Source organism: Pseudopodoces humilis, chromosome 4 (genome assembly GCF_049639895.1).
Source record: "Pseudopodoces humilis isolate 2021_Gansu_Grassland_sample_001 chromosome 4, ASM4963989v1, whole genome shotgun sequence".
Lineage (NCBI taxonomy): Eukaryota > Metazoa > Chordata > Aves > Passeriformes > Paridae > Pseudopodoces > Pseudopodoces humilis.
In genome coordinates, this window is record NC_142203.1 from 74987987 (window position 1) to 75011660 (window position 23674).

Below are 23674 nucleotides of genomic sequence, written 5' to 3' on the forward strand. Positions count from 1 at the left end.
AGCAGCATCAGGGTTTAGTCACTGGGCAGAAAGAGTCACAAGCTGCAAAAGCTGTCCTGGAAGGAACAAGTGATGATGGGCAGATCAGAGCAGAAATATTCCACAGCAGTATTCCCTCACACCTGTGAGGTGCCCCAGGCACCTCTTCTGGGGCTGTGGAGTAAAAGAAACAAGAGAGTGAAAGACCAAAGAGCTGCACAGGAGACCCTCCTCCTGGAGCACAGCACTGTTCCCAAAAAGGTCTCTGGATTCCAAATGTGTGTTTATTTTTGCCCCATACTGCAGAGCTCATTCAACCACTCAGGCAATTAAAAAGAGAAGCATGTTAGCCTGAACTGCATCAGAGTATTTCCAGCTGCCTGTAACCCCACAGGCCTGGACCGGGAGGCAGGAGACTCCCGTTCAGGAAGTTAACTGGGGACAGTGCACACATCAAGAGCAGCCCTGCCCTGCCCCTGAAACCCATCACTGCCCTGGGCTGATCCCACACCATGGGGGCAGCAGGGCAGGGGAGGATTCTGCCCTTCTCAGGTGAGACCCCACCTGCAGAGCTGCCCCCCGCCCTGGGCTCCAACAGCACAAGGACATGGGGCTGCTGGAGAGAATCCAGAGGAGGCACCAAGGTGATGGAAGGGATGGAGCACCGCTGCTGAGAGAATCAGGATTGTTCAGCCTGCAGAAGAGGCAGCTTTGGGGTGACCTAATTGCAGCCTTCCAGTACCTGAAGGGAGTTGACAAGGGAGAGAGACTATTTACATGGGCCTGGAGTGACAAGAAGCAATGGCTTAATAGTGAGAGAGGCCAAGGTTAGATGGGATATTGGAAAGGAATTCTTGGCTGTGAGGCTGGTGAGGCCCTGGCACAGGTTGCTCAGAGAAGCTGTGGATGCCCCTGCATCCTTGGAAGTGCTCAAGGCCAGGCTGGAGAGGGCTTGGAGCAACCTGGAATAGCAGAAGGTGTCTCTGTCCATGGCAGAGAGGTGGAATGAGATGATCTTCAAGGTCCTCTCCAAGACCATTCTGGGATTCTCAGATTTCTATCTGTAGCTATTACTACTGTGACAGCTACACCTGCAGCTGTCCTCAGTCACAAGGAGCAGTATTCCAAAGGCCAGGCACCAGGATGGGTCAGACAGTGACTCCAAGAAGTGCTGTCAGTGTCAGGCAGTTCAAGAGATTCCTGTGAAGTCCAATGGGCGTTACCCCTGTGACAACAGCCCAAGCTGCCTCCCCAGCAGCACTGCCTTTCTGCAGGACAAGCTGCCCGGCACAAACACTGAGAAGGTCTCTCAGCTCTGTCACATTCCTGGTTCCTGTCAGGGGAGTTTGCCCAACCACTGAAGACACCCCTGATTTCCAGAGTTCCTCCAGCAGAGCTGTGTCCACGGGAGTTCAGCTCTGTGGTTCTACAGGCGCAAGAGTGAGCCAGAAGTACAGACAAAAAACAATCATTCAGAACACGGTACTTTTACATTCAGAACAGAGCCTTTTTACATGGGAACCTTTATTCTCACCAAGATCTGTACATTCAAGTCGCACATGCTTTCGCCTTTGATGGAGCTGGAACACTGGATCACAACAGCCTGTGATCTATGAACTGTTAGAACAGTTTTAAGAGTTTATGCCTCAAAAGTAGCCAGGAAATTTGTGACTATTTCCTTCAGCTTTGCTTCTGTCTGGTCAGAGATCTTCCCTTCGGTCCTGTGGGAAGAGTTCAGTTAAATTCTTGATACAGCAATCAAAACAGGGCCAACCCCAAGACAAACATAAGAACTTTATAACAAATTTCCCCATTTCTAACAAATTCAGTAGAATCACTTAGTTTGGTGCATGAAGCCATCCCACTCACAGAATATCCCTTCTCCTAAAAGAGCCAGTCCTGTTAAAGAACTGAAATTTGTTCCTAAATTCTTTCAGAATGGCCATATGTTCCATTCCAACAAGGCCCAACCTACAGAGCTGTGCCCCAGAGACAGAAGGCATATGATTTTCCTCATGACAGACATGCCAGGACCAGTTTCCAGGACAGGACTGTGGAAATACTCAATCCCCAACAGTTCACTCAGCAGCACTTAACCCAGAGCTCTCCCAACAGCTCAAAGCTGTCCACCATATGGGAACTAAGTCAATCAAGTGATTTCAGAACAGGTTAGAGGAGACACATTGCAAGAAGGTTCACTTTACGCATTTCCTAAGAGCTGAAGCTGAGAAGGTGGATGGTAGGAAGGCTGATTTAACCCCCAGTTTTGATATTGCCAGCTGAACGCCTGATGTTCTAGGATACACTAAATTAACAGTTCAATGACCTTTATCTGCACTCCAGACATCAATACCCTTGAGATAAAGCAAGGTAAACCACCATACCTGATTGTGGAGAGGAGTGACTGGTGCTGGCTCAGTACATGAGCTAGGAAAGCACTCTCAAATTTTGTGATCTTGCTGGGCTCCAGCTTGTCCAAGTGACCTCTTACACCAGCATAGATGACTGCCACCTGCTCCTCAATGGCCATGGGAACTGCAGGGAAAAACAGCACTCACACCATGGGAACTCTTCCATCAGGACACACACAACAGACTAGAGTCCTTGGAAGACGAAGTGCACATGGACAGCTCTGCTCAAGCAAATCTGCATTTACCATGCACACAGAGCAGACACAATAAATGCTAACCAAGCCCAGCCTCATTAGCACAAGGCACTAATGGGCACCCAGACCTGCCAAGCCCAGGGCACTCACCATACTGGCCCTGCTTGAGCAGCTCTGTCAGGCGCACACCGCGGTTCAGCAGCTGCTGTGTGGCAGCATCCAGGTCAGAGCCGAACTGGGCAAAGGCAGCGACCTCCCGGTACTGAGCCAGCTCCAGCTTCATGGTACCGGCCACCTGCAGGGTACAAGCCAGAGCCACTGGGATCACCTCAAGTGTGTCTAGGAGCTTGAAGGTTATCAGGCAGCTGACAGCTGTCACGAGTCAGCTCAGCCTTGCATTCCACACAAATCAATCTAAAAACTGACAGATGATTATGAACACTACAAAAATCCCACACTTTACCATAAGTACACTATTTCTCCCCTAAAACATCAACTGTTGGTATTAAATCTCTCCAATTCAATGTCTGGACTAAAAACCTGCAGTTAACAGAGCACTCTCTATTTTTAAGTGATCAATACCCAGTTCAACACATCAAAACTTAATCCTACACTTTTATGCAGATACTATTTCCCTTTCTCCCATGCCTTTCTCAGCAGGCAATGGAAGCATCAAAGAGATCTCTAAAGTTTGTTCTTTTATAATTTCATAACACGAAGAGATCCCCTTTATTCCCTCTCTGTTCACAGCTCATCAGAGTGAAATGGCTTGGAAGGCCTATACACCACTCATCTCTAGCACAAGGAGGAACAGCAATTTCTCAATTACCTGCTTCATAGCCCTGGTCTGAGCAGCAGAACCCACACGGGACACAGACAGACCAACGTTGATGGCTGGACGGATACCTTTGTAGAACAACTCAGTTTCCAAGAAGATCTGCAGGATAGAATTGTATCATTATCTTGTTCAGAAGCCTGGAGGCCTCTTCAGAGACCAGCCACTAAGTTTCACAGAGATGCTGGGCCATGAGGAAGCTCTACCTGTCCATCAGTGATGGAGATGACATTGGTTGGAATGTAAGCAGACACATCCCCAGCCTGAGTCTCAATGACAGGCAAGGCGGTCAGCGAGCCGCCCCCGAAGGAGTCGTTCATTTTGGCTGCTCTCTCCAGCAGGCGAGAGTGCAGGTAGAACACATCACCTGGGTATGCCTCGCGGCCAGGGGGGCGGCGCAGCAGCAGAGACATCTGACGGTAGGCAACAGCCTGCATGGAGCAAAGACAGCCTTCAGAGCTCTGCACCTCACTCAACCTTTTACATTCCTAAACCTGAGGTACTCTCACTGCTACAAATACCAATGCCATACCACAATGCCTACAACCAAAGTTTTCTGACCTGTTTGGATAAATCATCATAGATGATGAGCGCATGTTTCCCGTTGTCTCTGAAGTACTCCCCCATGGAGCAGCCTGAATAGGGAGCCAGATACTGCAGGGGTGCTGCATCAGATGCTGTAGCAGACACCACAATAGTGTACTTCATGGCATCTGGAAAGGATTGAAGACACCTCTGAGTGCATTATGTCATCATGCCCAAAATCAGCAAATACAACAAGCATGTAAAAGTACAAGTGCTGAAACAAGTCCACACAGTGTCACTATGCTGCTACAGGAAAGCCCAACACACCAGGTGAACACATCTGCTAGCAAATCTGACTTAGGAAGTCTCATGGGCAAGTTTGTAGCAGCTAACATCTAACACTTTCAGGCTTCTTTCCCATTTAAAACAATGATTAAAACCAAGACAAGGTTTTTTGTTCTAGAAAAAACTCACACTGAAAGGACACGGTTTCCTGGCTGCTGCAAGACACTACAACACTCTGTGACAGTTCCACGTAATTACTGTCCTTAAAATGTGGGTTTTTTTATGACAGATGGCAGGACCACCAAGCATGTGGTCAAAGTGCCTGATCTCCTGCTAGCAGTGTTAAACATGGAGTCTTGGTCCTAGAGACCACTGATTCTGAAGAGATGCTATCATTTAATGCCTTGTGTTTGGGCAGTGAAAGCTCTTCGCATTTCCAGCTGCCATTCAGGCAGACTGGCACATAGAACAAATGGGACAAATGCCAAGTTCATGACAACTTGAAGGCCACAGCTTGTCACCAGGCCTGCCTGACTGCCAAGATGTAGCATTCAACTCTGCTGAAAAAAAAGCTAAAACCACTGGGTGACTTTTCCAGAAGCAATTCAGCAGTTTGGGGGGGCCTCAAAATAGTTTTCCTAATTGTGATATATAAAAACTTGGGTTTTTTCCCCCAGATAGCTATAGAGATTTCTTATTCACAGAATTAAGTAATTCACTCATGTAATATGAATTCCGTCTACGCTTGAAGACAGGTGAGGTCACAGCAGTATTCAGCATTACAAAGAGAACAGGATGTCATTAGGCGCCAGGTTCAACCATCTCCCAAAATCCATACCTGCATCAGTGAGCCTCTTCACCAGCTGAGCAACAGTAGATCTCTTCTGGCCAATTGCAACATAGATACAATACAGCTTCTTCTTCTCATCTGTGCCATCATTGAATCGTTTCTGGTTGATAATCGTGTCAATTGCAATTGAAGTTTTCCTGTAGAACAGAAAGGCTGGTAAATTAATTTGCCCGAGGTTCTCCCAGCCCCTAGCCAACCCTTTGTCCACCACCGCTGTACCTGGGTCTGTTTAAGGAACATTTTAGGCTTTAACTTACCCTGTCTGCCTGTCACCAATGATCAGCTCACGCTGGCCACGACCAATGGGCACCAAACTGTCCACAGCCTTAATCCCAGTCTGCATGGGCTCACGCACAGAGATCCTGGGAATGATCCCAGGGGCCTTCAAGCCAACTCTCCTACGTGTCTTAGATGCAATAGCACCCTAAAAGAGAGAAAAAACTGCTGAGGACTGTTTCACAGAGATGTAAGTAGAGGTAGTTAGCACACAGCTACACTTACCTTCCCATCAATTGGATTGCCCAGGGCATCCACAACACGGCCCAGCAGTTCCTCCCCCACTGGAACATCCACAATGGCACCAGTCCGCTTCACAACATCCCCCTCTTTGATCAGTCTGTCATTACCAAACACGACAACACCAACGTTGTCAGGCTCCAAATTCAAGGACATACCCTGGGACAGAGATCACATCACCCTGAGAAAATCCATACTGATACGCATAAAAACTTTAATATTGACATGATTATTTAACTGCGTACAAAATCCTACATGATCTATGTCAACCTTGTGACAATAGCCAAGGTTCTGCTTCTATGCACAAAGTGTCTATTTCCTTCCACATGGGCTAGAGAACCTGCATAAGTTTTCAACTTACCAGGCAGTTATACCCCAGCAGCCTAGCACTCAAGTCAATTGTTTCACGACAAAAACCAGAAAGATTAAGCAAGGTTCAAGTACAACAGAACTGCCTTGCCTATAAGCTGGGCAAGGGAAAAGGACTGGTTTCTTCTCTGCCCAAGACGAAATGGGTCATTAAAAATGCTGTTACAGTACTCTTGAAACAAGCTTGAACTCTAACCCACTGGTATGACTACAAGAAGCCATCAAGGTGCATAATGTATTGAAGCAGAAAGGTCATCATTAAATAGAGAACAGAAAAGACACCCTGAAAACAAAGAAAAAAATCCAGTGCCAGGTTAGTCCTTTTATCTTCTAAATGAAGGAAAAGACAAGCTCAAATGTTCAAACGGCAGCTGAGAGTCAGAGGCTGATACTGAAAGCAGTGTTACAAATTTAAGAAAAAAAAATCACTAGTTACTAGGTATTAAAGCTACAATGAGGCTAACACAATGTTCATAGTGGTATTTCCAAGCGTAATCTCAGGTCCTTCTTAAAAAAACATCTTTTTAATATCCCTGTGCTAAAGGAACTCCTTTAGTGACAGCTTACCTTCAGCCCTGAAGAGAACTCAACCATCTCTTCTGCCTGAACATTTCTCAGGCCATACACGCGGGCAATACCGTCACCGATCGAGAGCACGCGGCCTGTCTCCTCCAGCTCAGCCGAGGTGTCAGCTCCCAGGATGCGCTCCTCGAGAATAGAGGATACCTCAGCAGTACCTGGAGAGAGATGTTTGAAATCAGATTAGCACATTAAGGTACAATATGCATTCAGTAAGTTTGCCTCAAATTCACAAGGTGCCCTTTCTCAGCTGTGCTGCAAAGTCTAGCTGGCAACACCTTTACTTAGGGTAAGAGAAATACCAGCCTCTGTATTCCCAGATAATAAAAGCAGCCTAAACTCATCATTAGCAGCCAGCTTCAAGCAAATCAGGCCTGGCTGCGTACTTATCCACTTTCCTGATTATGCCCTAGGTTCTCTCTCCCTAGAAAGCAATTAGACTAATTAATCAGCCTTAGCCCAGGTAGAACAGGCCTTGCAGAACAGTTACTTAGCCTTGGATGCATCAAAACACCCTGTCAAGTGATTTGTAATCCAAGATCCATGCCTATATAAAGGAACTTCATTATGTTTCAGGAGCAAGTTATTTGACATAAAAACATATTGTCCATACTTCTTCAATTTGACTTCAAAACAGCTTGTTACCTCCTCAGCTAAGAAACAGTAAATAACACTGTAAAACTTATTTCCTAGTAATGCCCTTAATCACCTTAAACCACTTAAAAAAATGTGCATGAAGCATTGCCAAACACACTGCTACACAGTGCAGCTGTCTTCTCTGAACACCAGACTGATGCCAGCAAAATAAAGCTGTGCTCAAGGACACAAGGTCAAACCCAGGCAGGCCTGGGGAAGTCATCCACTCCTTTATTCTGTTACAGGCAACTCCAATCTGGGGCTATTTTTTTCAAATAATTTTCAAATAATGCTGCAGGTGACTGGAATCCTAGGGAAGAAGGTATGCTATGTCAGCCAGCTGACATATGGCCACCCCTGCTCTGGGGACATTATCAAGTTATTGAAGTGCTGTTTGCTGGATGTAACTGGGTAACAGTTCACCTAATTACTCTCGGAACATAAATGTCCTCAAGTGCTGTCACCTAACATTCACCATCATCAAATTCCTTTTTGTCTGACAGACCAAATTCTTAAATCACACTCAAGACCTTTCTCAGACTTACCAGTTTTCTGAAAGCCTGGTTTGGAGGCATGGAGGTTTCTTGTAGCAACAAATGCTGCGCCAATGGTGTTTCTGGAAACCTAAAATAAGTCACCATTTAAGTAACAGTAAGATTTCTTTAATCATACTCAAAAAATCAAAATCATAATCAAAAAAACTCATAATCAAAAAAAAATTCTGAGAGATTTAACACATCTCTGATCTTGAGCTGCTTATGATGCATCTCAGCTTTGAGTTAAGCTCCACAGAACCCCACTCACAACTATGGAGCTCTGGAACCAAGTCCAGCACGGCTAAGAAAGAACAGATAATGAAGGGGATTGCTCCAAATCCCTCACTGCATTTTTCTGCAGTGCACTGATGTCACCATCAACCATTGCAGCAGCTCCCAAAGAGAAACCTCCTTACATTTGTAATTTCTGTGCTGAGCATGGGAACCTTGGGGCATAAAGAAATCACTGCACAGGTTCTGCACAGAGAAAAGATTGCGTCCTCTAAGACAAATCTAACGGCAGTGGTTTTGGTATTGTTAACACACATACAAAAAAAAAACCCGCAAAGCACTATAACAAAAATACTTCAGAATCACGGTTACTTTGGAAGAGCTGTGAGGTCATTTAGTCCAACCTATGACCAAACAGCACCTTGCCAACTAGACCATGGCACTAAGTGCATTATACCCTCAAACACCTTTAAGGCTGATGACCCCACCACTCCCCTGGGCAGCCCCTTGCAATGTCTAATCACCCCTCTGTGAAAAAATTCTTCTCATGAAAATTTAAACACTAAATAAAAAATCTGTGATAATGAGGGCATTTTAAGAGCATGCTTTTGCACCTCAGGCAAAGCTGCCCGTGAAGCACCATGCAGCAACGTTGACGCCATTTAATGCCCTGCATCCCGAGCAGGCCCTGTTCATACTCACTGGAAACACTGGCAGGAGTGGTTCCTCACGGCTCTTCCCACCCTCCGTTTCCTCACAAACATGAGATTAAACCCCTCACACCCACACCCTTGACCTTGTCCTGGCAGCTCTAAATCACTACCCCGCGCCCGGGCAAGAACACCCCGCTCCTCAGTGGGGTCTCTCCCACAGCACTGACGGTACCCCCCGTGCTTTCCTCCCCACACTCCGATGTCACCCCCTCACACCCTCAATGTCACCGCGGCCCCCAAGATGGCGGCGGCGCCGCGTCCCCCCGGCCCCGCCGGCCCCGGGGCGGGTATGGGGCTCACCAGGCCGGCCTGCCGCGGCAGGGAGCGGGCGAGAGCGGCGGCCACGCGGGCGGAGAGCATCGCGGCGGCAGCGGGTCCCGGGGGAGGCTGAGGCTGGGGGGCGCTGAGGACGGCCGGCCGCGCGCTCTGCACACAAAATGGCGGCGGCCCCTCACGCCCCTTTTGGCGCCTAAGCCGCGCCCAGGGGGTGGGGCCCGCAGGAGCTGCTTCCCGTGCCCCTGATTTGTATGTGTGTGTGTGTATCTATCCATCCATCTGTCTACGCACAAATATGTAGAATATGCAATAAAAATAATACAAATCATTACAAAATTCCTAAAATAGCTTTTTAGAAAAAAAGCCCGCGGAGGGAGGTACCCTTGAAATAGCCCTGAGCGGGCGGAAGGGGCGGGGAGTGAGGGAGGACCGGAGACGGGACACGGGAAGGAATATACGGACCGGAACTGAGGCAGGGACAGGGACAAGGACAGGAAAGGAACAGGGACACGTACAAGGGCATGAAAAGGAAGAGGGACGGGGACGTGGGTAGGGACAACAGCAGGAGCACGGGAAGGAACAGGGACAAAGGTAGGGACTGGGGCACGGAAGAGGACGGGGATAAGGACGGGCAGAGACAGGGACAGACTCAGGGACAGCAGTGTTATTACCCCGCGGGCTCATTCCTCGGTGTGCAGCACCATTTCACACACCGAGGCCTGGAATTTCTATCTCTTTTTCTAGTTACCACAGAGCAGCTGGCTCGGTGTCTAGGATACCCATCATCCAAACGTTACTCTTTATACATTTCAACATCCGAAGGCGTCAGCATTCACTGGTTACAAATTGCATAACTTCTCTGTTACTTAGTACCGTTCTATTAACTACAACTTCAATTAATTGCCACTCAGGCTCTTCTTTGGTAGTTAGATCTCTCGCTTCTCCTTTTATTTAATCTGTTTTGAGTTGGTGGTCAATGAGATGCTGGCCACAATCTTCCACTGCCAGAATTACTCTTCTCCAAGATACTGTGCAGCCCTGCTGACTTCAGTCCTTGTGGCTCTCATCCAAACAGACTATGTCTCCTGGAATCATCTCAATTTCCTTAAAAATGTCAGCCAAGCATACAATACTCACAATATGCAGCTGCTTAATCATAGTTGTCCTGCTACAGCTACTGATTTAATCTTGGAGGTTGCAAATCTGGGGGGGCTCGCTATCATGGGTAGGGAAAGGGATGGGTCAGTGGCAATGCTGTCTGCAAAAATTTGATTCCTTACCTGTTGTGCAATAAGCCAATAATTAGACACACAAAAGAGACATTGATTATTTAATGCAGGGTTTTGCAAGCCTGGGTGCTCAGTGTTATTCCAGAATTATCAAAACACTTCACCATTTATATATTTTAGCATACAAAGGAACTAGCAATCACTGGCTAGGTGTTACATAGTTCTCTTATTTATTAGTATTCTATTGGTTAATGATTCTGTTGTTTCTCATGCCCAGTCTTTCTCTTCTCTTGGGTTAGGGGGTTTCTTGGATCAGTTGTTGCAGATTCCCCCTGCCAGAATTACTGTTTACCTAGTTAGAGCTGATTTCAGCATGGATGCTGCGTTCACTTTTTTAGTTTCTTCCTCATCTTCGAAGTTCAAGTAGATGTCCCTGTGGCTTGTAAACTGCATTCTCTGTGCCCGCTATCAGTGGTACATCCTTCCTTCCCAGGCTTTGTTAACCTCCCCCAAGGTCTGAGATCATTGAAGCATATCAAGCCCTAAACCTTGACAAGGCAATTCCACCAGCAGTTTGTTTTCTCTTAACACATGGACATCACTCAGAGCTTGCTTGTTAGCTGCTATCTGTTTAATGGATTAAATCTGGTTGCCCCAAGTATAAAAGAAGAGGTTGTGTGCCTCAAACACCAATAGCTGGATAACTGGAGCCAACCAAGGATTGTTGGTAACAACCATCAAGGTTTGTTGGTAAAAACATAGCTGTGAATAGGAAGAGAATGTGATTGGAGAAGGCACCATTCAGACACAAGGCAGCATTTTTCTGGGACAAACATTCTAGTTCCTGGGCTCAAACACAGCCCAGGAATAAAGCCAAGAAGCAGTCTAGGACTGTACAGGAAATCAAGACTACCAGACACCCCTGAAGCCCTCCAACCCATTTCCAGAAGGGTCTAGAAGAATGAACTGCAGATGATAAATTTGCATAGAATGTGAGAAAGTTACCTCCAGGGCAAGGAAACTCATCTATAAAAGGTTTCCCCACCAAGACCATATGCACAGGCACCCCAGGACCCTAGACACTGCACCAGCTGGATCAATACTTGAGCCAAGCCTGGTGACCACTTTCTTCCTCTCTCCCCCTCTTTAATCCTGCTTCCTTCCCTGTCATCCTAGCCCTTTATCCAAAACCCACTGCCATGAGCATATATGAGGAGGTCAAAGATTAACATTAATTTCCATATCAAGTGTGTAATTTAACTTGTGAAACTTTTGGGTGGTCTCTGACTTTGGTTGTTCCTTTTGACCACAATAAATCTTGGATGCTCCATTCCCCTAAAGGGTTGGACACCACACCAAGCTATGTCCAACCTGGGCCAGAACAGCCAGGAATTCCTTCCCAATATCCCAGCTGGGCCTGCCCTCTGGCACTGGGAAGCCATTGCCTGTGTGCTGTCCCTGCAGGCCTTGTCCCCAGTCCCTGGGCAGCTCTCCTGGAGCCCCTTTAGGCCCTGCCAGGGGCTCTCAGCTCTCCCTGGAGCCTTCTCTTGTGCAGGGGAGCAGCCCCAGCTCTCCCAGGCTGGCTCCAGAGCAGAGGGGCTCCAGCCCTGGCAGCAGCTGCGTGGCCTCCTCTGGGCTGGCTCCAGCAGCTCCACGTCCTTGTGCTGTTGTTGCCCAGGGCTGGGGCAGCTCTGCAGGTGGGGTCTCACCTGAGCACAGGGGCACAGGGGCAGAATCCACCTCAGTTTGAAGCTGGGGGTGATTTTATGTCCCATATGTGAGACAGGACTTGGTCAGGCAGTGAGAAAGTGCTGAAACTCAGGCACAGTGTGATCGGTCCCTCTGGTAATCCAGAGAGGTCAGTAAAGCCACAGATTCCAGTGGATTCCCCTTCTGGGAATTTAAAAGGTTAATTGAAAAATCCTCAGCTATTTTGGCATGTGTTGTACCAAATGTGATTCTTCAGCAGTTCTTCCCATGCTGATTATTTCGGAAATCACTTAAATTTCTGTAAAAGTGCCTGGAAAAAAAAACCAAACCACCACTCCCCCGGGCCAGGGCTTGACACCCCTTTCCGTGAAAACAATTTTCTGAATACCTGATCTAAACGTGCCCTGGCCCAGGCTGAGGCCGTTCCCTCTCCTCCTGTCCCTGTTCCCTGGCAGCACAGCCCGACCCCCCCGGCTGTCCCCTCCTGCCAGGGATTTGTGCAGAGCCACAGGGGCCCCCTGAGCCTCCTTTGCTCCAGGCTGAGCCACTTTCCTAGCTCCCTCAGCCGCTCCTGGGGCTCCAGCCCCTTCCCCAGCTCCGTTCCCTGCCCTGGACACGCTCCAGCCCCTCGGTGTCTCTCCTGTGCTGAGGGGCCCAGAGCTGTCCCAGCACTGGAGGTGCCTCAGCAGCGCCGGCACAGGGGACGGGCCCTGCCCTGGGGCTGTGTCACACCTGGCTGGCACAGCCCAGGGGCCACTGGCCTCTCGCCCACCTGGCCACCCCTGGGCTCCTGTCCAGCTACTGGCACCAGCACCACCAGACGACTTTCTGCCGTACTTATCGCTGTCTTCCTCTTGCATCTCTTATGTTTCTTTTTGCTGTTGTTTGGGTTCGCTTGGAGTTTCTTAACATATTCCCTTAACTAAGAGACGACTCGATTCAGACTGTTCAGAATCCCGATTCACCCTTAAACGCTTTCTCAGGACTACTTTTCCCACCTCCGTTGTACCCCACGCCCGCCGGCCCGCCCCTCAGGCGCCCGCTCCCGTCAGGCTCCGGGCGGCATGGCGGCAGCGGCGGCGCCGGAGGAAGCCCGCGATCCCTTTGAGGAGAAGCTCATACGGGTAACGGGGGCCGGCGGGGCTCGCTTTCTCTCATCACAGTTTCCCTACGCACACACACACACACACACACATATCGTTCGTGCTGTTTGCGCCGGAGCGTGCGGTGGTTTTCTCCGTTGCTGCTTGTGTAGGTCGCTGAGGAGCGGGTACGGCAGCGGGATGAGGAAAGAGATGCTAGGAAAAAAAAAAAACACAAACTTTTAAAATTATACGGCTGCTTCCATTCTCTGTCAGGTTTATTAGGCAGGTTTATGTTAGAGTTTATGGTCTTAACACTTCCATGTTTTTAATTTATTATTGGTCACAATCTAACCTTTCTATTCTAATTAGGTTTGATATTAGGGAAAAATTTCTTCGCTCAGAGGGCTGCCTAGCCCTGGCACAGCTGCCCAGGGCAGTGGTGCAGTCCCCATCCCTGGAGGGATTTAAAAGCTGTATGAGTGTGGCACCTGGGGACATGGGTCAGTGGTGGCCTGGGCAGTGCTGGGGAATGGTTGGACTTGATCCTGGAGGGCTTTTCCAGCCCAAACAATTCTATCATTCGAGAATCACAGCCCTACGTGAGAGCACTGTGTTGATCTCTTATTTCTGACCTTGTTTTCGATGAAACTACTTTGCAAGGTTTGTGCCTGCACATTGTGGTGACTCTCTCCCACTCTCCTGCAGAGACTGTTCCCAGTGATGGCTTGGACATTTTTATCTCACACGCTTTAACACAGCGTTCACCAGTTTTCCAAACACCCATTTAACATCTCTTGGGTTATTGCTGTGTCTGTAACCAACAGGTTATGTGAATAAAAATAAACAGTTTTATCACATGGAGATAAGCAGGTGTACAAAGAAATGAGGGAGACTAAAAGAGATACAATGTAGTCTTCTGGACCACAGAATATGTTTAAAGAAGAGGGAAAGGAATTTTTCTTCCCTTTTCCCACCCATGCCTCCTGGATTGATGTAGGAGGTACCCTTCAAAAATGCAGAGTTTGCATTTGTTTACATTTTTTGCATCTATCAGCTATTTCCTGTCATTTCACATGATTGTCTTTCATCTCCCTTCTCTGGCAGGTTACCTTATGGCTAAAGGAAATATATGGGGATATGCCTATTCCAGAGTATGAGGTGAATGAAAGGACGGTGGATATTTTGCATGAAGTTATGGAGTGCAATGAAGAGAGAGACAAGGATGTTACATTGCTGATAGAGGACATGAAGGACCGGGCTGCCAAATACGAAGAAGAAGGTGAGTTTGAAGCTTCATCTCTCAGTTCCATCAGAGCTAGGCTTTTCTGACTGATCCTGAAGATTGTATTTGTTAAAAACTTAGGAATATATAAAATAATATGTAATTGAAACAGACTCAGCTTTTTTTTCTGATGCGCTTTTTACTATAATGCATCACACACCTTCCTTTCAGCTAAATTTACTGTGACATGAGATTGGTCAAGGACAATTTTTTAAACCATCTTAAGTCGGTCATAAATGTGGACAAACAGGTTAATTGCTAAAACATCCTAGTCAGCTGGACTGGATAGCACAGGATGGAAATATTGCCTGGATAGAGAGGGAATTGTCTCTGCAGCTCATTCAGGAATCTGAGCTGGTGTTAAGCCACTGTTAAGGGGGAGGCTCCCTGGAGGAACCTGAAACAACATCAAGGTGATTAAGTTGTGCTGAAGCTGCCTAGAGTGACTATTTTATGTTTTGTTTGGATTTTTTTTGAGCAAGTGAGTGATTCAGGAGACCATAGTATGTTTTTAGCATACATAATAAAGGACTGTCCCTTCCCAGGCTTTTCTCAGGAAGGAATTTTGCTTTTCTTTGTAAAGGCTGGCATAGTACACATGAAGGTGTTTTTTGTAAGAAAACGTGTTTGTTTTTTGTTCCTTCAAGTGCCTTGCCACCAAACAAAAAAAGAGGGAGACAGACTTCCTGGGTCTGTGTCTTGGAGAAAACCTCCAAATGGGGTTCCCCCAGAAAAGCAAAATTCAAATGGTCCCTCCCCCAGCTGGTTCGGGAAAAAGAGATTTCCTTGGAGAGAAGTGGAAAAAACAGGGAACTCTTCTGCCTCAGCTAGCTAAAAACTAACTAACAATAAAAGAGAAGCTCTGTCCCACTGTCTGTCCATGCTGCAGACACTGCAGTCCAGGAGCAGGATACGGGGGAGTGATGTTTTTCCTCAACACAAATTATGCCCTTCTTCTCCCACTTCACTCTCAGAGCCAGTCTTAAAGGTGCAGAACTTAAAATGTAACATAAACCAGGCAACTGGGGGCACAAGCATCATAAAGCCACCCCAGGACAGTCTGCCATGAACAAGGCTCAGGCTGAGCTTTGTGGGGAGATGACCAGCATGTGCTCATTGCTGTAGCACAGTGATGAGCTTGTTTGTCTGATGTCAGACAGGCTGGTCAGGGAGGGAGTGGAGTAGTGCTTTCTCCCATTATACGCTGAATTTGTTTGACAAATGTATATGTGGCAACAGTTGGGCATATTAAAGCCTTTTTTTAAAGTGTCTTTTTCCCTCAACAACAGGTAGGTAGCCAAGTTCCTGGTGTGGGATTGGGTTCTAGCTTTGGAGAGTTCCATAAAAGAAAAGTAATATTTAAAAAAATCAATACTTTGGGTTGTGTATATTTTCCAGCTAAGTACTGGCAGGATATTCTTGGAGAAAGCTTGGGTCTCTCTGAAGGCAGTCTGTCCCTAGAAGCCATCACAGACCTCACTGATCTGGTAGAAAGTGCAGTGGAACTCAAAGTGGAGGACACGTCTCTTACCAGGTAATGCTTCACACTCTGCATTCATGGTAATGGTCTGTGCTGTTTTCCTTTGTTTTTTCACATCAGCAGCTTCAAACTTGACACTAGGAATATTATTTGTCAGGCTTATTTTTCACCCCTTGGGCAGTTTTGGGGTGCATGGGAACTGAACACAATGTGCTGGTGTCAGGCGATTGATGAGAGAGAGTCTCCATGATTTGTATCAATGAAGCCACTTATTGATTCCAAAAGCTCAGTATTTATGCCTTTTCCGCTATAGCTAAAATTAGAAACAATCATGTTTCTTAGTAACATTGCTAAGCCATAGCCCTGCACAGACATGAACAGTCCTGCATGATTTGTCTCAAGCAAAGCATACCAAGCACACTGTTATCTCCTCCTCATTCAGGGTTCTGCCTTAGCTTGCCAGGGCTTGTGGTCCATTGAAGCTAGCACATCCACTTCTGTAATGAGTTCAGTAGTACTTTGAGTCCTGTTTTCTAGCTGTATTCCCACATGCTAGCTCTAGGTTATCCCAGCACAGGAATACTCTGAAGCCTGAGAAGGGCTGGGATGGAGTTAAATCTCTCCTTTATTTTTCATGCTTTTGTGGTCAGTGGCTGCAGGCTGCTACCATTTGGACTGTTGTGCCAGGTACCCCAAGCAGTGTTCATACTGCTTAAGCAGAGACTGGGGAACTGTGACTGGTCTTCCGTTCTCAGCTTGTCATGCTTGTCTGTCTCATGTGGCCTCAGTTCATGTGAGGAGATTCCCTCTGCCATGGAGAAATGGCATCTGTTAGTCTGGTCTCCTTGGACCTCTCTCCCTAGCATGGCTTTGGCCCATGACACTGCAGCACTTGCAGCAAAGAAGGGGCAAAATCTGCCTTGGAATCCAATTTTTACGCGATATTTAGGATCTTGATTCTTACAGCTCTCTTCCTGATCTGGAGGGGTAAGAACTTTGGGACACTTGGGAAGAGGAAGGGACTCAGATGCTGCTGGGCACATCTTGTGACCATGTATCTTCAGGGTCTGAATACAGTTTCTCTCAGGGGCAGTGAAGCAAGCTGGGAGTGGAGCACATGGTGGTTTCAAACCCAGGGGTTTTATTCGTCACAGTGCCAGTTGTTGTTCACTTACTCAGGTTGCTGGGCTGTTTTCCCTTCCATGTGGAAATCTGTGTTAGTTACAGAAATCAAATTCCATTAATGTCTTTAATTTACTCCTTCCATAACATCAGGAGGAAATGAAGTCATTCATGTAGTGTGCAGAGAAGAATAACAATAACTGTGACTTTCAGAAAAGCCTACTCCTAAGCATTCACACTGATTCTCTCTTCACCAGCTTCTACAGTGCCATCAATAACATGACCTCAGAATTGTATGAAACAAAATCAGAAAACGAAGAACTGGAACTGGAATTGCACACCCTCACAAAAAAGCTAACTTCAGCACTGATGATGGAAAAGAAGTTAGAGGAGTGAGTAACGGATGAGGAAGAGGGAAAGATTAAAGTAATACCAGTCTTGGGCAACATCGGTTGTGATAACTAGCAAGGGTAACTGAATTTTTGGGGGTTTGACACATCTCCAGTTCAAAGTATTTGGAAGTATCTATCAAAACCCATGTGTTATGGATACTTTCAGTAATCAAAAGAGATCTGGGAAAGCACCAAACCTCATTATTTTAAAGCAAAATTGATCTACAAGCAGTTTTCAGATACAAGTTTGCACCTTCCACCAGTTGCTTTTGTCTGAGGCTGAAGACAAATCTGATTTGCTCAGCACATTTATCACGGGCTCTGTAGTCAGACTGAGGGAGGCAAAACAAAAACCATTCCCAGTTAAGAAGTTCCCTTAACCACTGTGTAGAAGATAATAGTAATAATAGTAATAACTCTAAAAAAAAACAACAGTGTCAAGTCCATTCCCTGAAGGATATAATCTGAAGTGCTTTGCCAGCAAGATCAACCGCAGCTTTGAGCAGAGGTTGGCCCAGATGCTGTCCACATCTCCCTTCCAGTCTAATTATTTGTGGGGTGTTTTTTTGTTCTTTTAAAGTGGTAGTTTGGCTTGTAGAAGAGATTCCCATGTGCTTTGTGCAGGTTTGCCTCCCCTTGATCTGAGGTTTAGCTCATGTAACAGGTCTCTAAGTGAGTCAGAGAATTATGCACAATACTATTACCCTTTGCTTTTAGGCTTAATGGCTTTCCCTTTTCCCACTCTTTTCCCTGGTCTGTGGGGTTCTGAAAGTAACAGCTGTATATGATTCTACTGGAAAATCTCACAGAGAAAGATGAGGTTTTCTCCATTTTTTTCATTCTTGTGTTGGTTGTATTGCAGGGTTTAGCTTGAGCGTAGGTAAGTAACAGTATTTGTATACTGATATATCTTTGAATGTAACAGTTTTTTCTTTTTGTATTTTTTTAAGGGATATTGAAAAATTAAAGGAATCTCAAGAAGCAGAAAAGGCTGAAGCTGAGATTCAATTAAAGGACTTGAAGTTCCTGGAAAATAAATCTGTGGATCTAAAAATAAGGATCAGTGATGCTGAGGTAGGTGGAAGAAATTTTCCTACAAAACACTGCAATGAGATGATACAGCCGTGGTTTGTTGAGCCCAAATTTGTAGTTATAGAGGCATTCCATAAGCTTCCTAAACTCCAGGACTGGGGACTCTTGGACTAACAGGGCAACATGTGTAAATATAGTCCAGTGTTCAGTTGTCCCTGCTGATCTCTTATCAGCATATCCTGTGATCAGTACAGTGCTCTCTCCTCATTCCCTGAGAATGGGATTAGCTGTTAGCTGGGATTACTTGGTGGTTCTTGTGAGCTACTGTCCTACAAGAGAACACAGAGAGCAGCTGATTCATTGTGGTAAATTGTGTCTCAAAATAATGAATATGACCCATTTTTTGAAAAGAAAGGATGACCAAATGCAGAAAGCAGAAGTTGTACTGCCTGCTCCTTCACCTTCCCTAAATGATGAAGGACATGTGAATGCCTCATTTAATGCTTGGATGCTGTCTGATACCTTGACAAATACGAAATTAAAAGTGTTGTATTACAGTTGACATTTTCCTGAGAAGCCTTTCTTCAGCCTTGCCATATGCCCTTCTCCCACTACTCTTCTGGAAAGACTTGTTATTCTTAATACAAATTTTAGCAGCACCTCATTTTATACACCAGCTATAGTTGTGGCTCAAATTGCCACACATTTCTGCTGTGGACACCTTGCATTCTTCTCTGCCTGTTTAGATAAAAACAGAAGGAAATGGTGAAATCTTTCTCCTTCTTGTTGCACTTTGTGACCTTTCCTCTTCACAGGAAAAGCTTGTTGCCATGGGGATGGACCAATCCCTGACACATGAGGCACTCATGAAATCGTCTGAGGTAGGTTTTTGGGTACAAGAGGGATGTTTTTACAGTGGGACAGGCCAGGCTTGCTTGTTGGGTGCTTTCAGGAGTTGTAGCTTGCTTTTTGGTTGCTTGAACAAATCTTAATGGCCAAAGGAAGCACAAATACAAATCCTGTGGATGGATTGAACCTGTAGACGAACTGGGCTCTTTTGGGTGGGTTTGTGTCTCCTAGAGAGTGTACATTCTCCTAGAGAGTAGACATTCTACTGGAGAATTTCCACAGAATAAACGCCCTGCCACTGAAAACAGATCTGCACCCTTTATTTCTGGTCTGTGTTATAAACACAGTGGATATTCTGTGGACTATATCCCATTCAATGGCTACTTGTGTATTACAGTTTCTTGATAGAATGACACATGTGAGTCTTTTTATTTTGTGTGAAATAAATCTCTTCAAAACACTTCAAAACAAGGGGATAAGGACAAATGAAACCCAAATTCTGAACCACTGAGTGCTAATTTTTTTGTTGTGTCTTTAAATGTAACATTTTTCAACTGTATGGTAGGCCTAGTGGAACACATGTTAAAGAAAAAGCACATTTCTTGAGTTAGTAACTACAGATTTTACAGCTTTGTGCTATGCATTCAACACATCTTCATTTTTGCTATTAATGTAGTGGGAATTCAGTCTTCTCCTCATTACTTTAGCTATCTTTTCCTCTATGTTTCCAAGTGGAACAGTGAAAATAGTTTTCTTGATTTCTCTGTTGTGGTTCTCACCAATCTGCACTGGGTGGCAGTGCTCACATTGCCCAGTGTTACAGGAGGGTACTGACCAGAACTAATTTTTGTTGGAATTTTGCATCCAAAACGCCACAGGCAAATTTTTTAAGCTTGTCATCTTCTAGAGCCCAAGCATAAGGTAAGATTTGAGTCTGACATTTATAGAACTGCTTTGCCAAGACATCAGTGAAATGGACAGCACAAATGACTTAATCTTTTTTATTTAACTTGCATTATTTGAAAAGAGTTCAGAATTGTGGAAGGTACTCAATTTGCAGCCCCAGAGAGAAAATGCTTCACCTTGATAAGCATAAGGGAGAGTCTTTTCACTGCTGTATGTGCAAAACTTCAGTCTTCCATGTGTTTTATACAGGATGAAAGCTCTCAAATTCTGAAATGCTGTAGATAACTGTGGATCTATCTCATTCATTTCCATCAGTTCTACAAATAATTCCCTATAATACGGTCTGCTTTGCTCTCTCTGCAGGAACTGGCTGCACTGGAGAAAGAAATTGAGCCATTGAAGAATGAAGTGGCATCCTACCATGATTTACCTCTTGTAACTATTTATTCCACTGTTATATTGTATTTGCCATCAGGTTAATTTTAGTGGACTTCAGAATGTAAAGGATATAGTTGTGATGGTTTTGGTGAACAGATAGATGTCCTACAGGTCTGTTAATGATGCAAACCAAAGACTTAATCTCTATTTATTAATCAAAGCTAAGAAATTAAGTTTCTGTGTCAGGCAAACTTTTTTCTAACAAAGTAGACAGATTTTGCTGGGTAAATTAGTATTCAGGTGAATTATCTAGAAATTGGAGAAAGAAATATGGATGAAAAGGCATCCCCTAGTCTAACCAACTTTTTGAGGTTTACCAGTACTTTAGCTGTAACTGTCATTGGGCTGTCAGTATGGTGGACACAGCATGTGGTGCAGAGTTTGGAGCTCTGAACAGGATTTTAAGGATCCTGAAGAAATAGCCAAATGTAGGTTTTGTCCCCTAAACTGTCTGTTCCATCATTTTCTCTGGTTTCTCTTGAGGGTGCTGGGTATTCAGCTCTATGAAAATGCAAGTTTCTTATCTCCCTCATACAAACACCAATGTCTTGTTCCTAGAAAAAAAAAAAAAGAGGCTGTGGGTAGAAAGGTGGGACTGCTGCTCTGTTTAATCCATCTTCCTCCAAGAGGCAGCTTCTTCCTTCCCTCAAGTGGAACAGGAAGTTCAAATGGGAGTAGGTTCTCCGGTTCCCTCCTGCAGCATTTTGAAAAATACGTGATTGCCCAAACCAAACCAATACTAGGCTTTTAATGGCAGTTAAATCTTCTGCAACCTTCTGCATGTGAAGTGTGTAGATAAAACTTCATTAATTGTCCATTAATTCACCTGAGGCTCATCATTAGACTCTTATAAAGGTTCAGGGACTCTTGTTTCCTGGTGAAAAACTGATTTTTATGCCGTTTTCTCTCATTAGAGCATTCCCCTGGCACGAGTGAAGGTCGAAGAAGCAAGAAAAGAACTTGTAAGAGTTTTTTTATCTTTTCAGGAGCTACATGTATTTATTGATTATGGATTTACCCACCTTAGACTGTAGTCTTAATGTTCTCATAGGGAAATTTGGTGAGGCAGAAGTTGTAGATACTGATCAGGGGAGCTGGTGGAGTGATGTCTGAGCTGCAAAAGCAGTAGGGCACAATGATACCAGTGTGGATTAGGTAGCTATATCACCATTAATTTTGCCCAGTGGAATGTTTATTCACTCAGTGTAGGTCTCAAAAGCTCCCTTGCTCTTCCTGAACTCTGAGAGGGTTCCAGGGACCATATTTTAGTCAACAGCCAATTTTAGCTGCCTTGTAGACTGCAATGGGGACCTTCCCCTGTAAAACAAAGTGCCCATTTCCTCCATGCTTGTGTAATCTGCCATGTAGCTGTTGAGCCAAACACCATAAAGCTGTTTGGGAAGTTCATACATAGCTTTCCTGAGTGAGCTGGGCCATATTTGAGCCCCATAAAACATGTTTTCATTCCTTTGGGCTAGTGCCTGCTTGCTCATAAAGCACAGGTGGTAAGCTTTAAACCTGTGATCAAAAATCACAGGGAGGTGAGAGTGTTTTGCACATTTTCAGGTGAGACTGCCGGAGTTGGTACGCAACTTATTTTTGATTCAGGAGTGTAAGCTCCCCTTCCCAGCCTGAGGCTGTTCTGAGATCAGAATACTCACCTTTGGGGAGGACCTGTGAGCTGGGAAGTGTCCAAAATCACATTGGGGCACAGAGTAAAGGCAGGTGAGCTTGCCCAGCCCTTCATTTGGAGGTTTCCCTGTGGCTGTCTGCCCTTTGCAGTGACAAATCCGTCCAGCTCAGCGGTTAACCCATCACTGCTGACAGCCTCCCAGGGTTTGGTCACTGCAGATGTGTTTTGTTTACCAGCACTGTCTGGAAACTGTCTCGTGGTCCCTGATTCCTCTTGGTTTTCTCTCCCGGTAGAAAGCCTTGGAAGAAGAGTTCACGAGGGAGGTCCAGGCTCTGCCTTTTGAGAAGACATAGCCCAGCAAGCCCCAGTTCACCTCAAGTGACCTGTGTGGAACATGTTTTTCCTTCTGTTGCCTACTTGTACATAGCAATGCATTTCAGAATTCTTACTTTACCTTGGCAGCTTCCTGCTGTGTTCTTCTCTCTGTTGGCCTTGTGCTTGTAAACTTCACTACTTTTCATTAAATAACCTCCACACTTCCTCTTGTCTTTACAAGTTATTTTTTCCTCTGTGATACACACTTGTAAAGCAGCTCTGTGGATAGCGCAGGCATATTTTAAAAACCAAAAATAAACCACACAGTAAGACCCTTCTAGATCTTGCAAAACCATTCTAGGACATGATGGTTTTGAAGTCAGATTGACCTTAACAATTCTACCTCAAAAGTCATCTTCCATGAGGGTTCCCTGAGCTCTATTACTTCCATGCCATCACCACACCAGCCTTCCGCACTTTCAGAAGCATTTTGCCCACTCCAGCTCTTAGAAGGTGTTTGATACCAAAGCTGAAAATCAGCACATCTCCTGTTGATCAGGAAAAAGCAAAATCTGGAAATAGTGGTAGCACCTGAGGACATTGAGCATGGGCCTGTTCGTCCTGGGAAGCATCCAGGCAAATAGTGGTGCTCTCACTGACAATCTGCAATTGGAGTTGCAAGAGATTATGGCCATGACAGCTGCTGCTTCAGTGCAAAAGTTGATTTTCCACCGATCTGCAGGAAGAGAGATTCAAAATTACACTGGTGTCAATAAAATACCACAAGTGTGATCTCTGTCCTCTGTTTTTTTTCTTCAATGGGGAAGAATTGAGGGATGCCCAGTGGGCCACTACCCATGGGAATCTCCAGCCTCTTTCATACAGCAGAAGGAGTTTAGTTCCAGGTGTTTAAATCAAGCTGAGGAAAGGGTGAGTTGCCTTAGTTTTGGGGATATTTATCTCCTTCTGGGGTAGGAAACAAGGGCAAAAGCAAGTGGAAAATTCATGGGCTGAACTGGCTCAAGAGAAATTACCTCAAGAGGTAGCTGATGTGAAGTTTGGAGCAGGCACCGTAGAGCAGGTATGATTACAGGTACAACTACTGCTTATGAGTAAAACCCACACAAAAGCCATGGGAATGGTGTTTGAACCTGGAAAGAACAAGAATATAATCTGGTTCTCCTGTTGTGGTAGGGGAAATTGTAGTCTTGGAAGACATCAGAACATGGCTGGGTAGACATCAAAGAATGGTGTAAGAAAGCCAGT

At 45.6% G+C, this 23674-nt stretch overlaps 2 protein-coding genes across 3 annotated transcripts; one reads left to right on the forward strand and one right to left on the reverse strand.

The window, feature by feature from the left end:
* Positions 1-1462: 1462 nt before the first annotated feature.
* Positions 1463-9114, reverse strand: ATP5F1A (ATP synthase F1 subunit alpha). The gene is made up of 12 exons (XM_005528092.2): positions 8960-9114; positions 7725-7803; positions 6532-6701; positions 5581-5754; positions 5337-5503; positions 5068-5216; positions 3981-4132; positions 3626-3850; positions 3414-3521; positions 2735-2879; positions 2364-2514; positions 1463-1700 (listed from the first exon to the last, which is right to left on the reverse strand). Exons 1-12 carry the CDS (start codon positions 9017-9019, stop codon positions 1619-1621), a joined length of 1662 nt encoding a protein of 553 aa, XP_005528149.1. The 5' UTR covers positions 9020-9114; the 3' UTR covers positions 1463-1618.
* Positions 9115-9434: 320 nt separating this feature from the next.
* Positions 9435-22633, forward strand: HAUS1 (HAUS augmin like complex subunit 1). Of its 2 annotated transcripts, none has more exons than XM_014257036.2 (9): positions 9435-9526; positions 14064-14238; positions 15640-15775; positions 17101-17235; positions 18186-18309; positions 19083-19148; positions 20386-20457; positions 21375-21422; positions 22387-22633. In XM_014257036.2, the coding sequence occupies exons 2-9, from the start codon at positions 14097-14099 to the stop codon at positions 22444-22446; spliced, it is 783 nt and encodes a 260-aa protein (XP_014112511.1). In that variant the 5' UTR covers positions 9435-9526; positions 14064-14096; the 3' UTR covers positions 22447-22633. The 2 variants fall into 2 exon arrangements, with proteins under 2 accessions (XP_014112511.1, XP_005528159.2); XM_005528102.3 differs by lacking the exon at positions 9435-9526 and adding an exon at positions 12907-12998.
* Positions 22634-23674: the final 1041 nt, after the last annotated feature.

Coding starts and splice junctions, on each gene's coding strand:
- HAUS1 (XM_005528102.3), top strand. CDS start 12,939: ATGGCGGCAGCGGCGGCGCCGGAGGAAGCCCGCGATCCCTTTGAGGAG. Junction 12,999..14,063: donor TTGAGGAGAAGCTCATACGG/GTAACGGGGGCC, acceptor CTTCTCTGGCAG/GTTACCTTATGGCTAAAGGA. Junction 18,310..19,082: donor TAAGGATCAGTGATGCTGAG/GTAGGTGGAAGA, acceptor TCCTCTTCACAG/GAAAAGCTTGTTGCCATGGG.
- ATP5F1A (XM_005528092.2), bottom strand. CDS start 9,019: ATGCTCTCCGCCCGCGTGGCCGCCGCTCTCGCCCGCTCCCTGCCGCGG. Junction 5,504..5,580: donor GCAATCCAATTGATGGGAAG/GTAAGTGTAGCT, acceptor TCTCTCTTTTAG/GGTGCTATTGCATCTAAGAC. Junction 3,851..3,980: donor ATGATGATTTATCCAAACAG/GTCAGAAAACTT, acceptor TGCTCCATGCAG/GCTGTTGCCTACCGTCAGAT.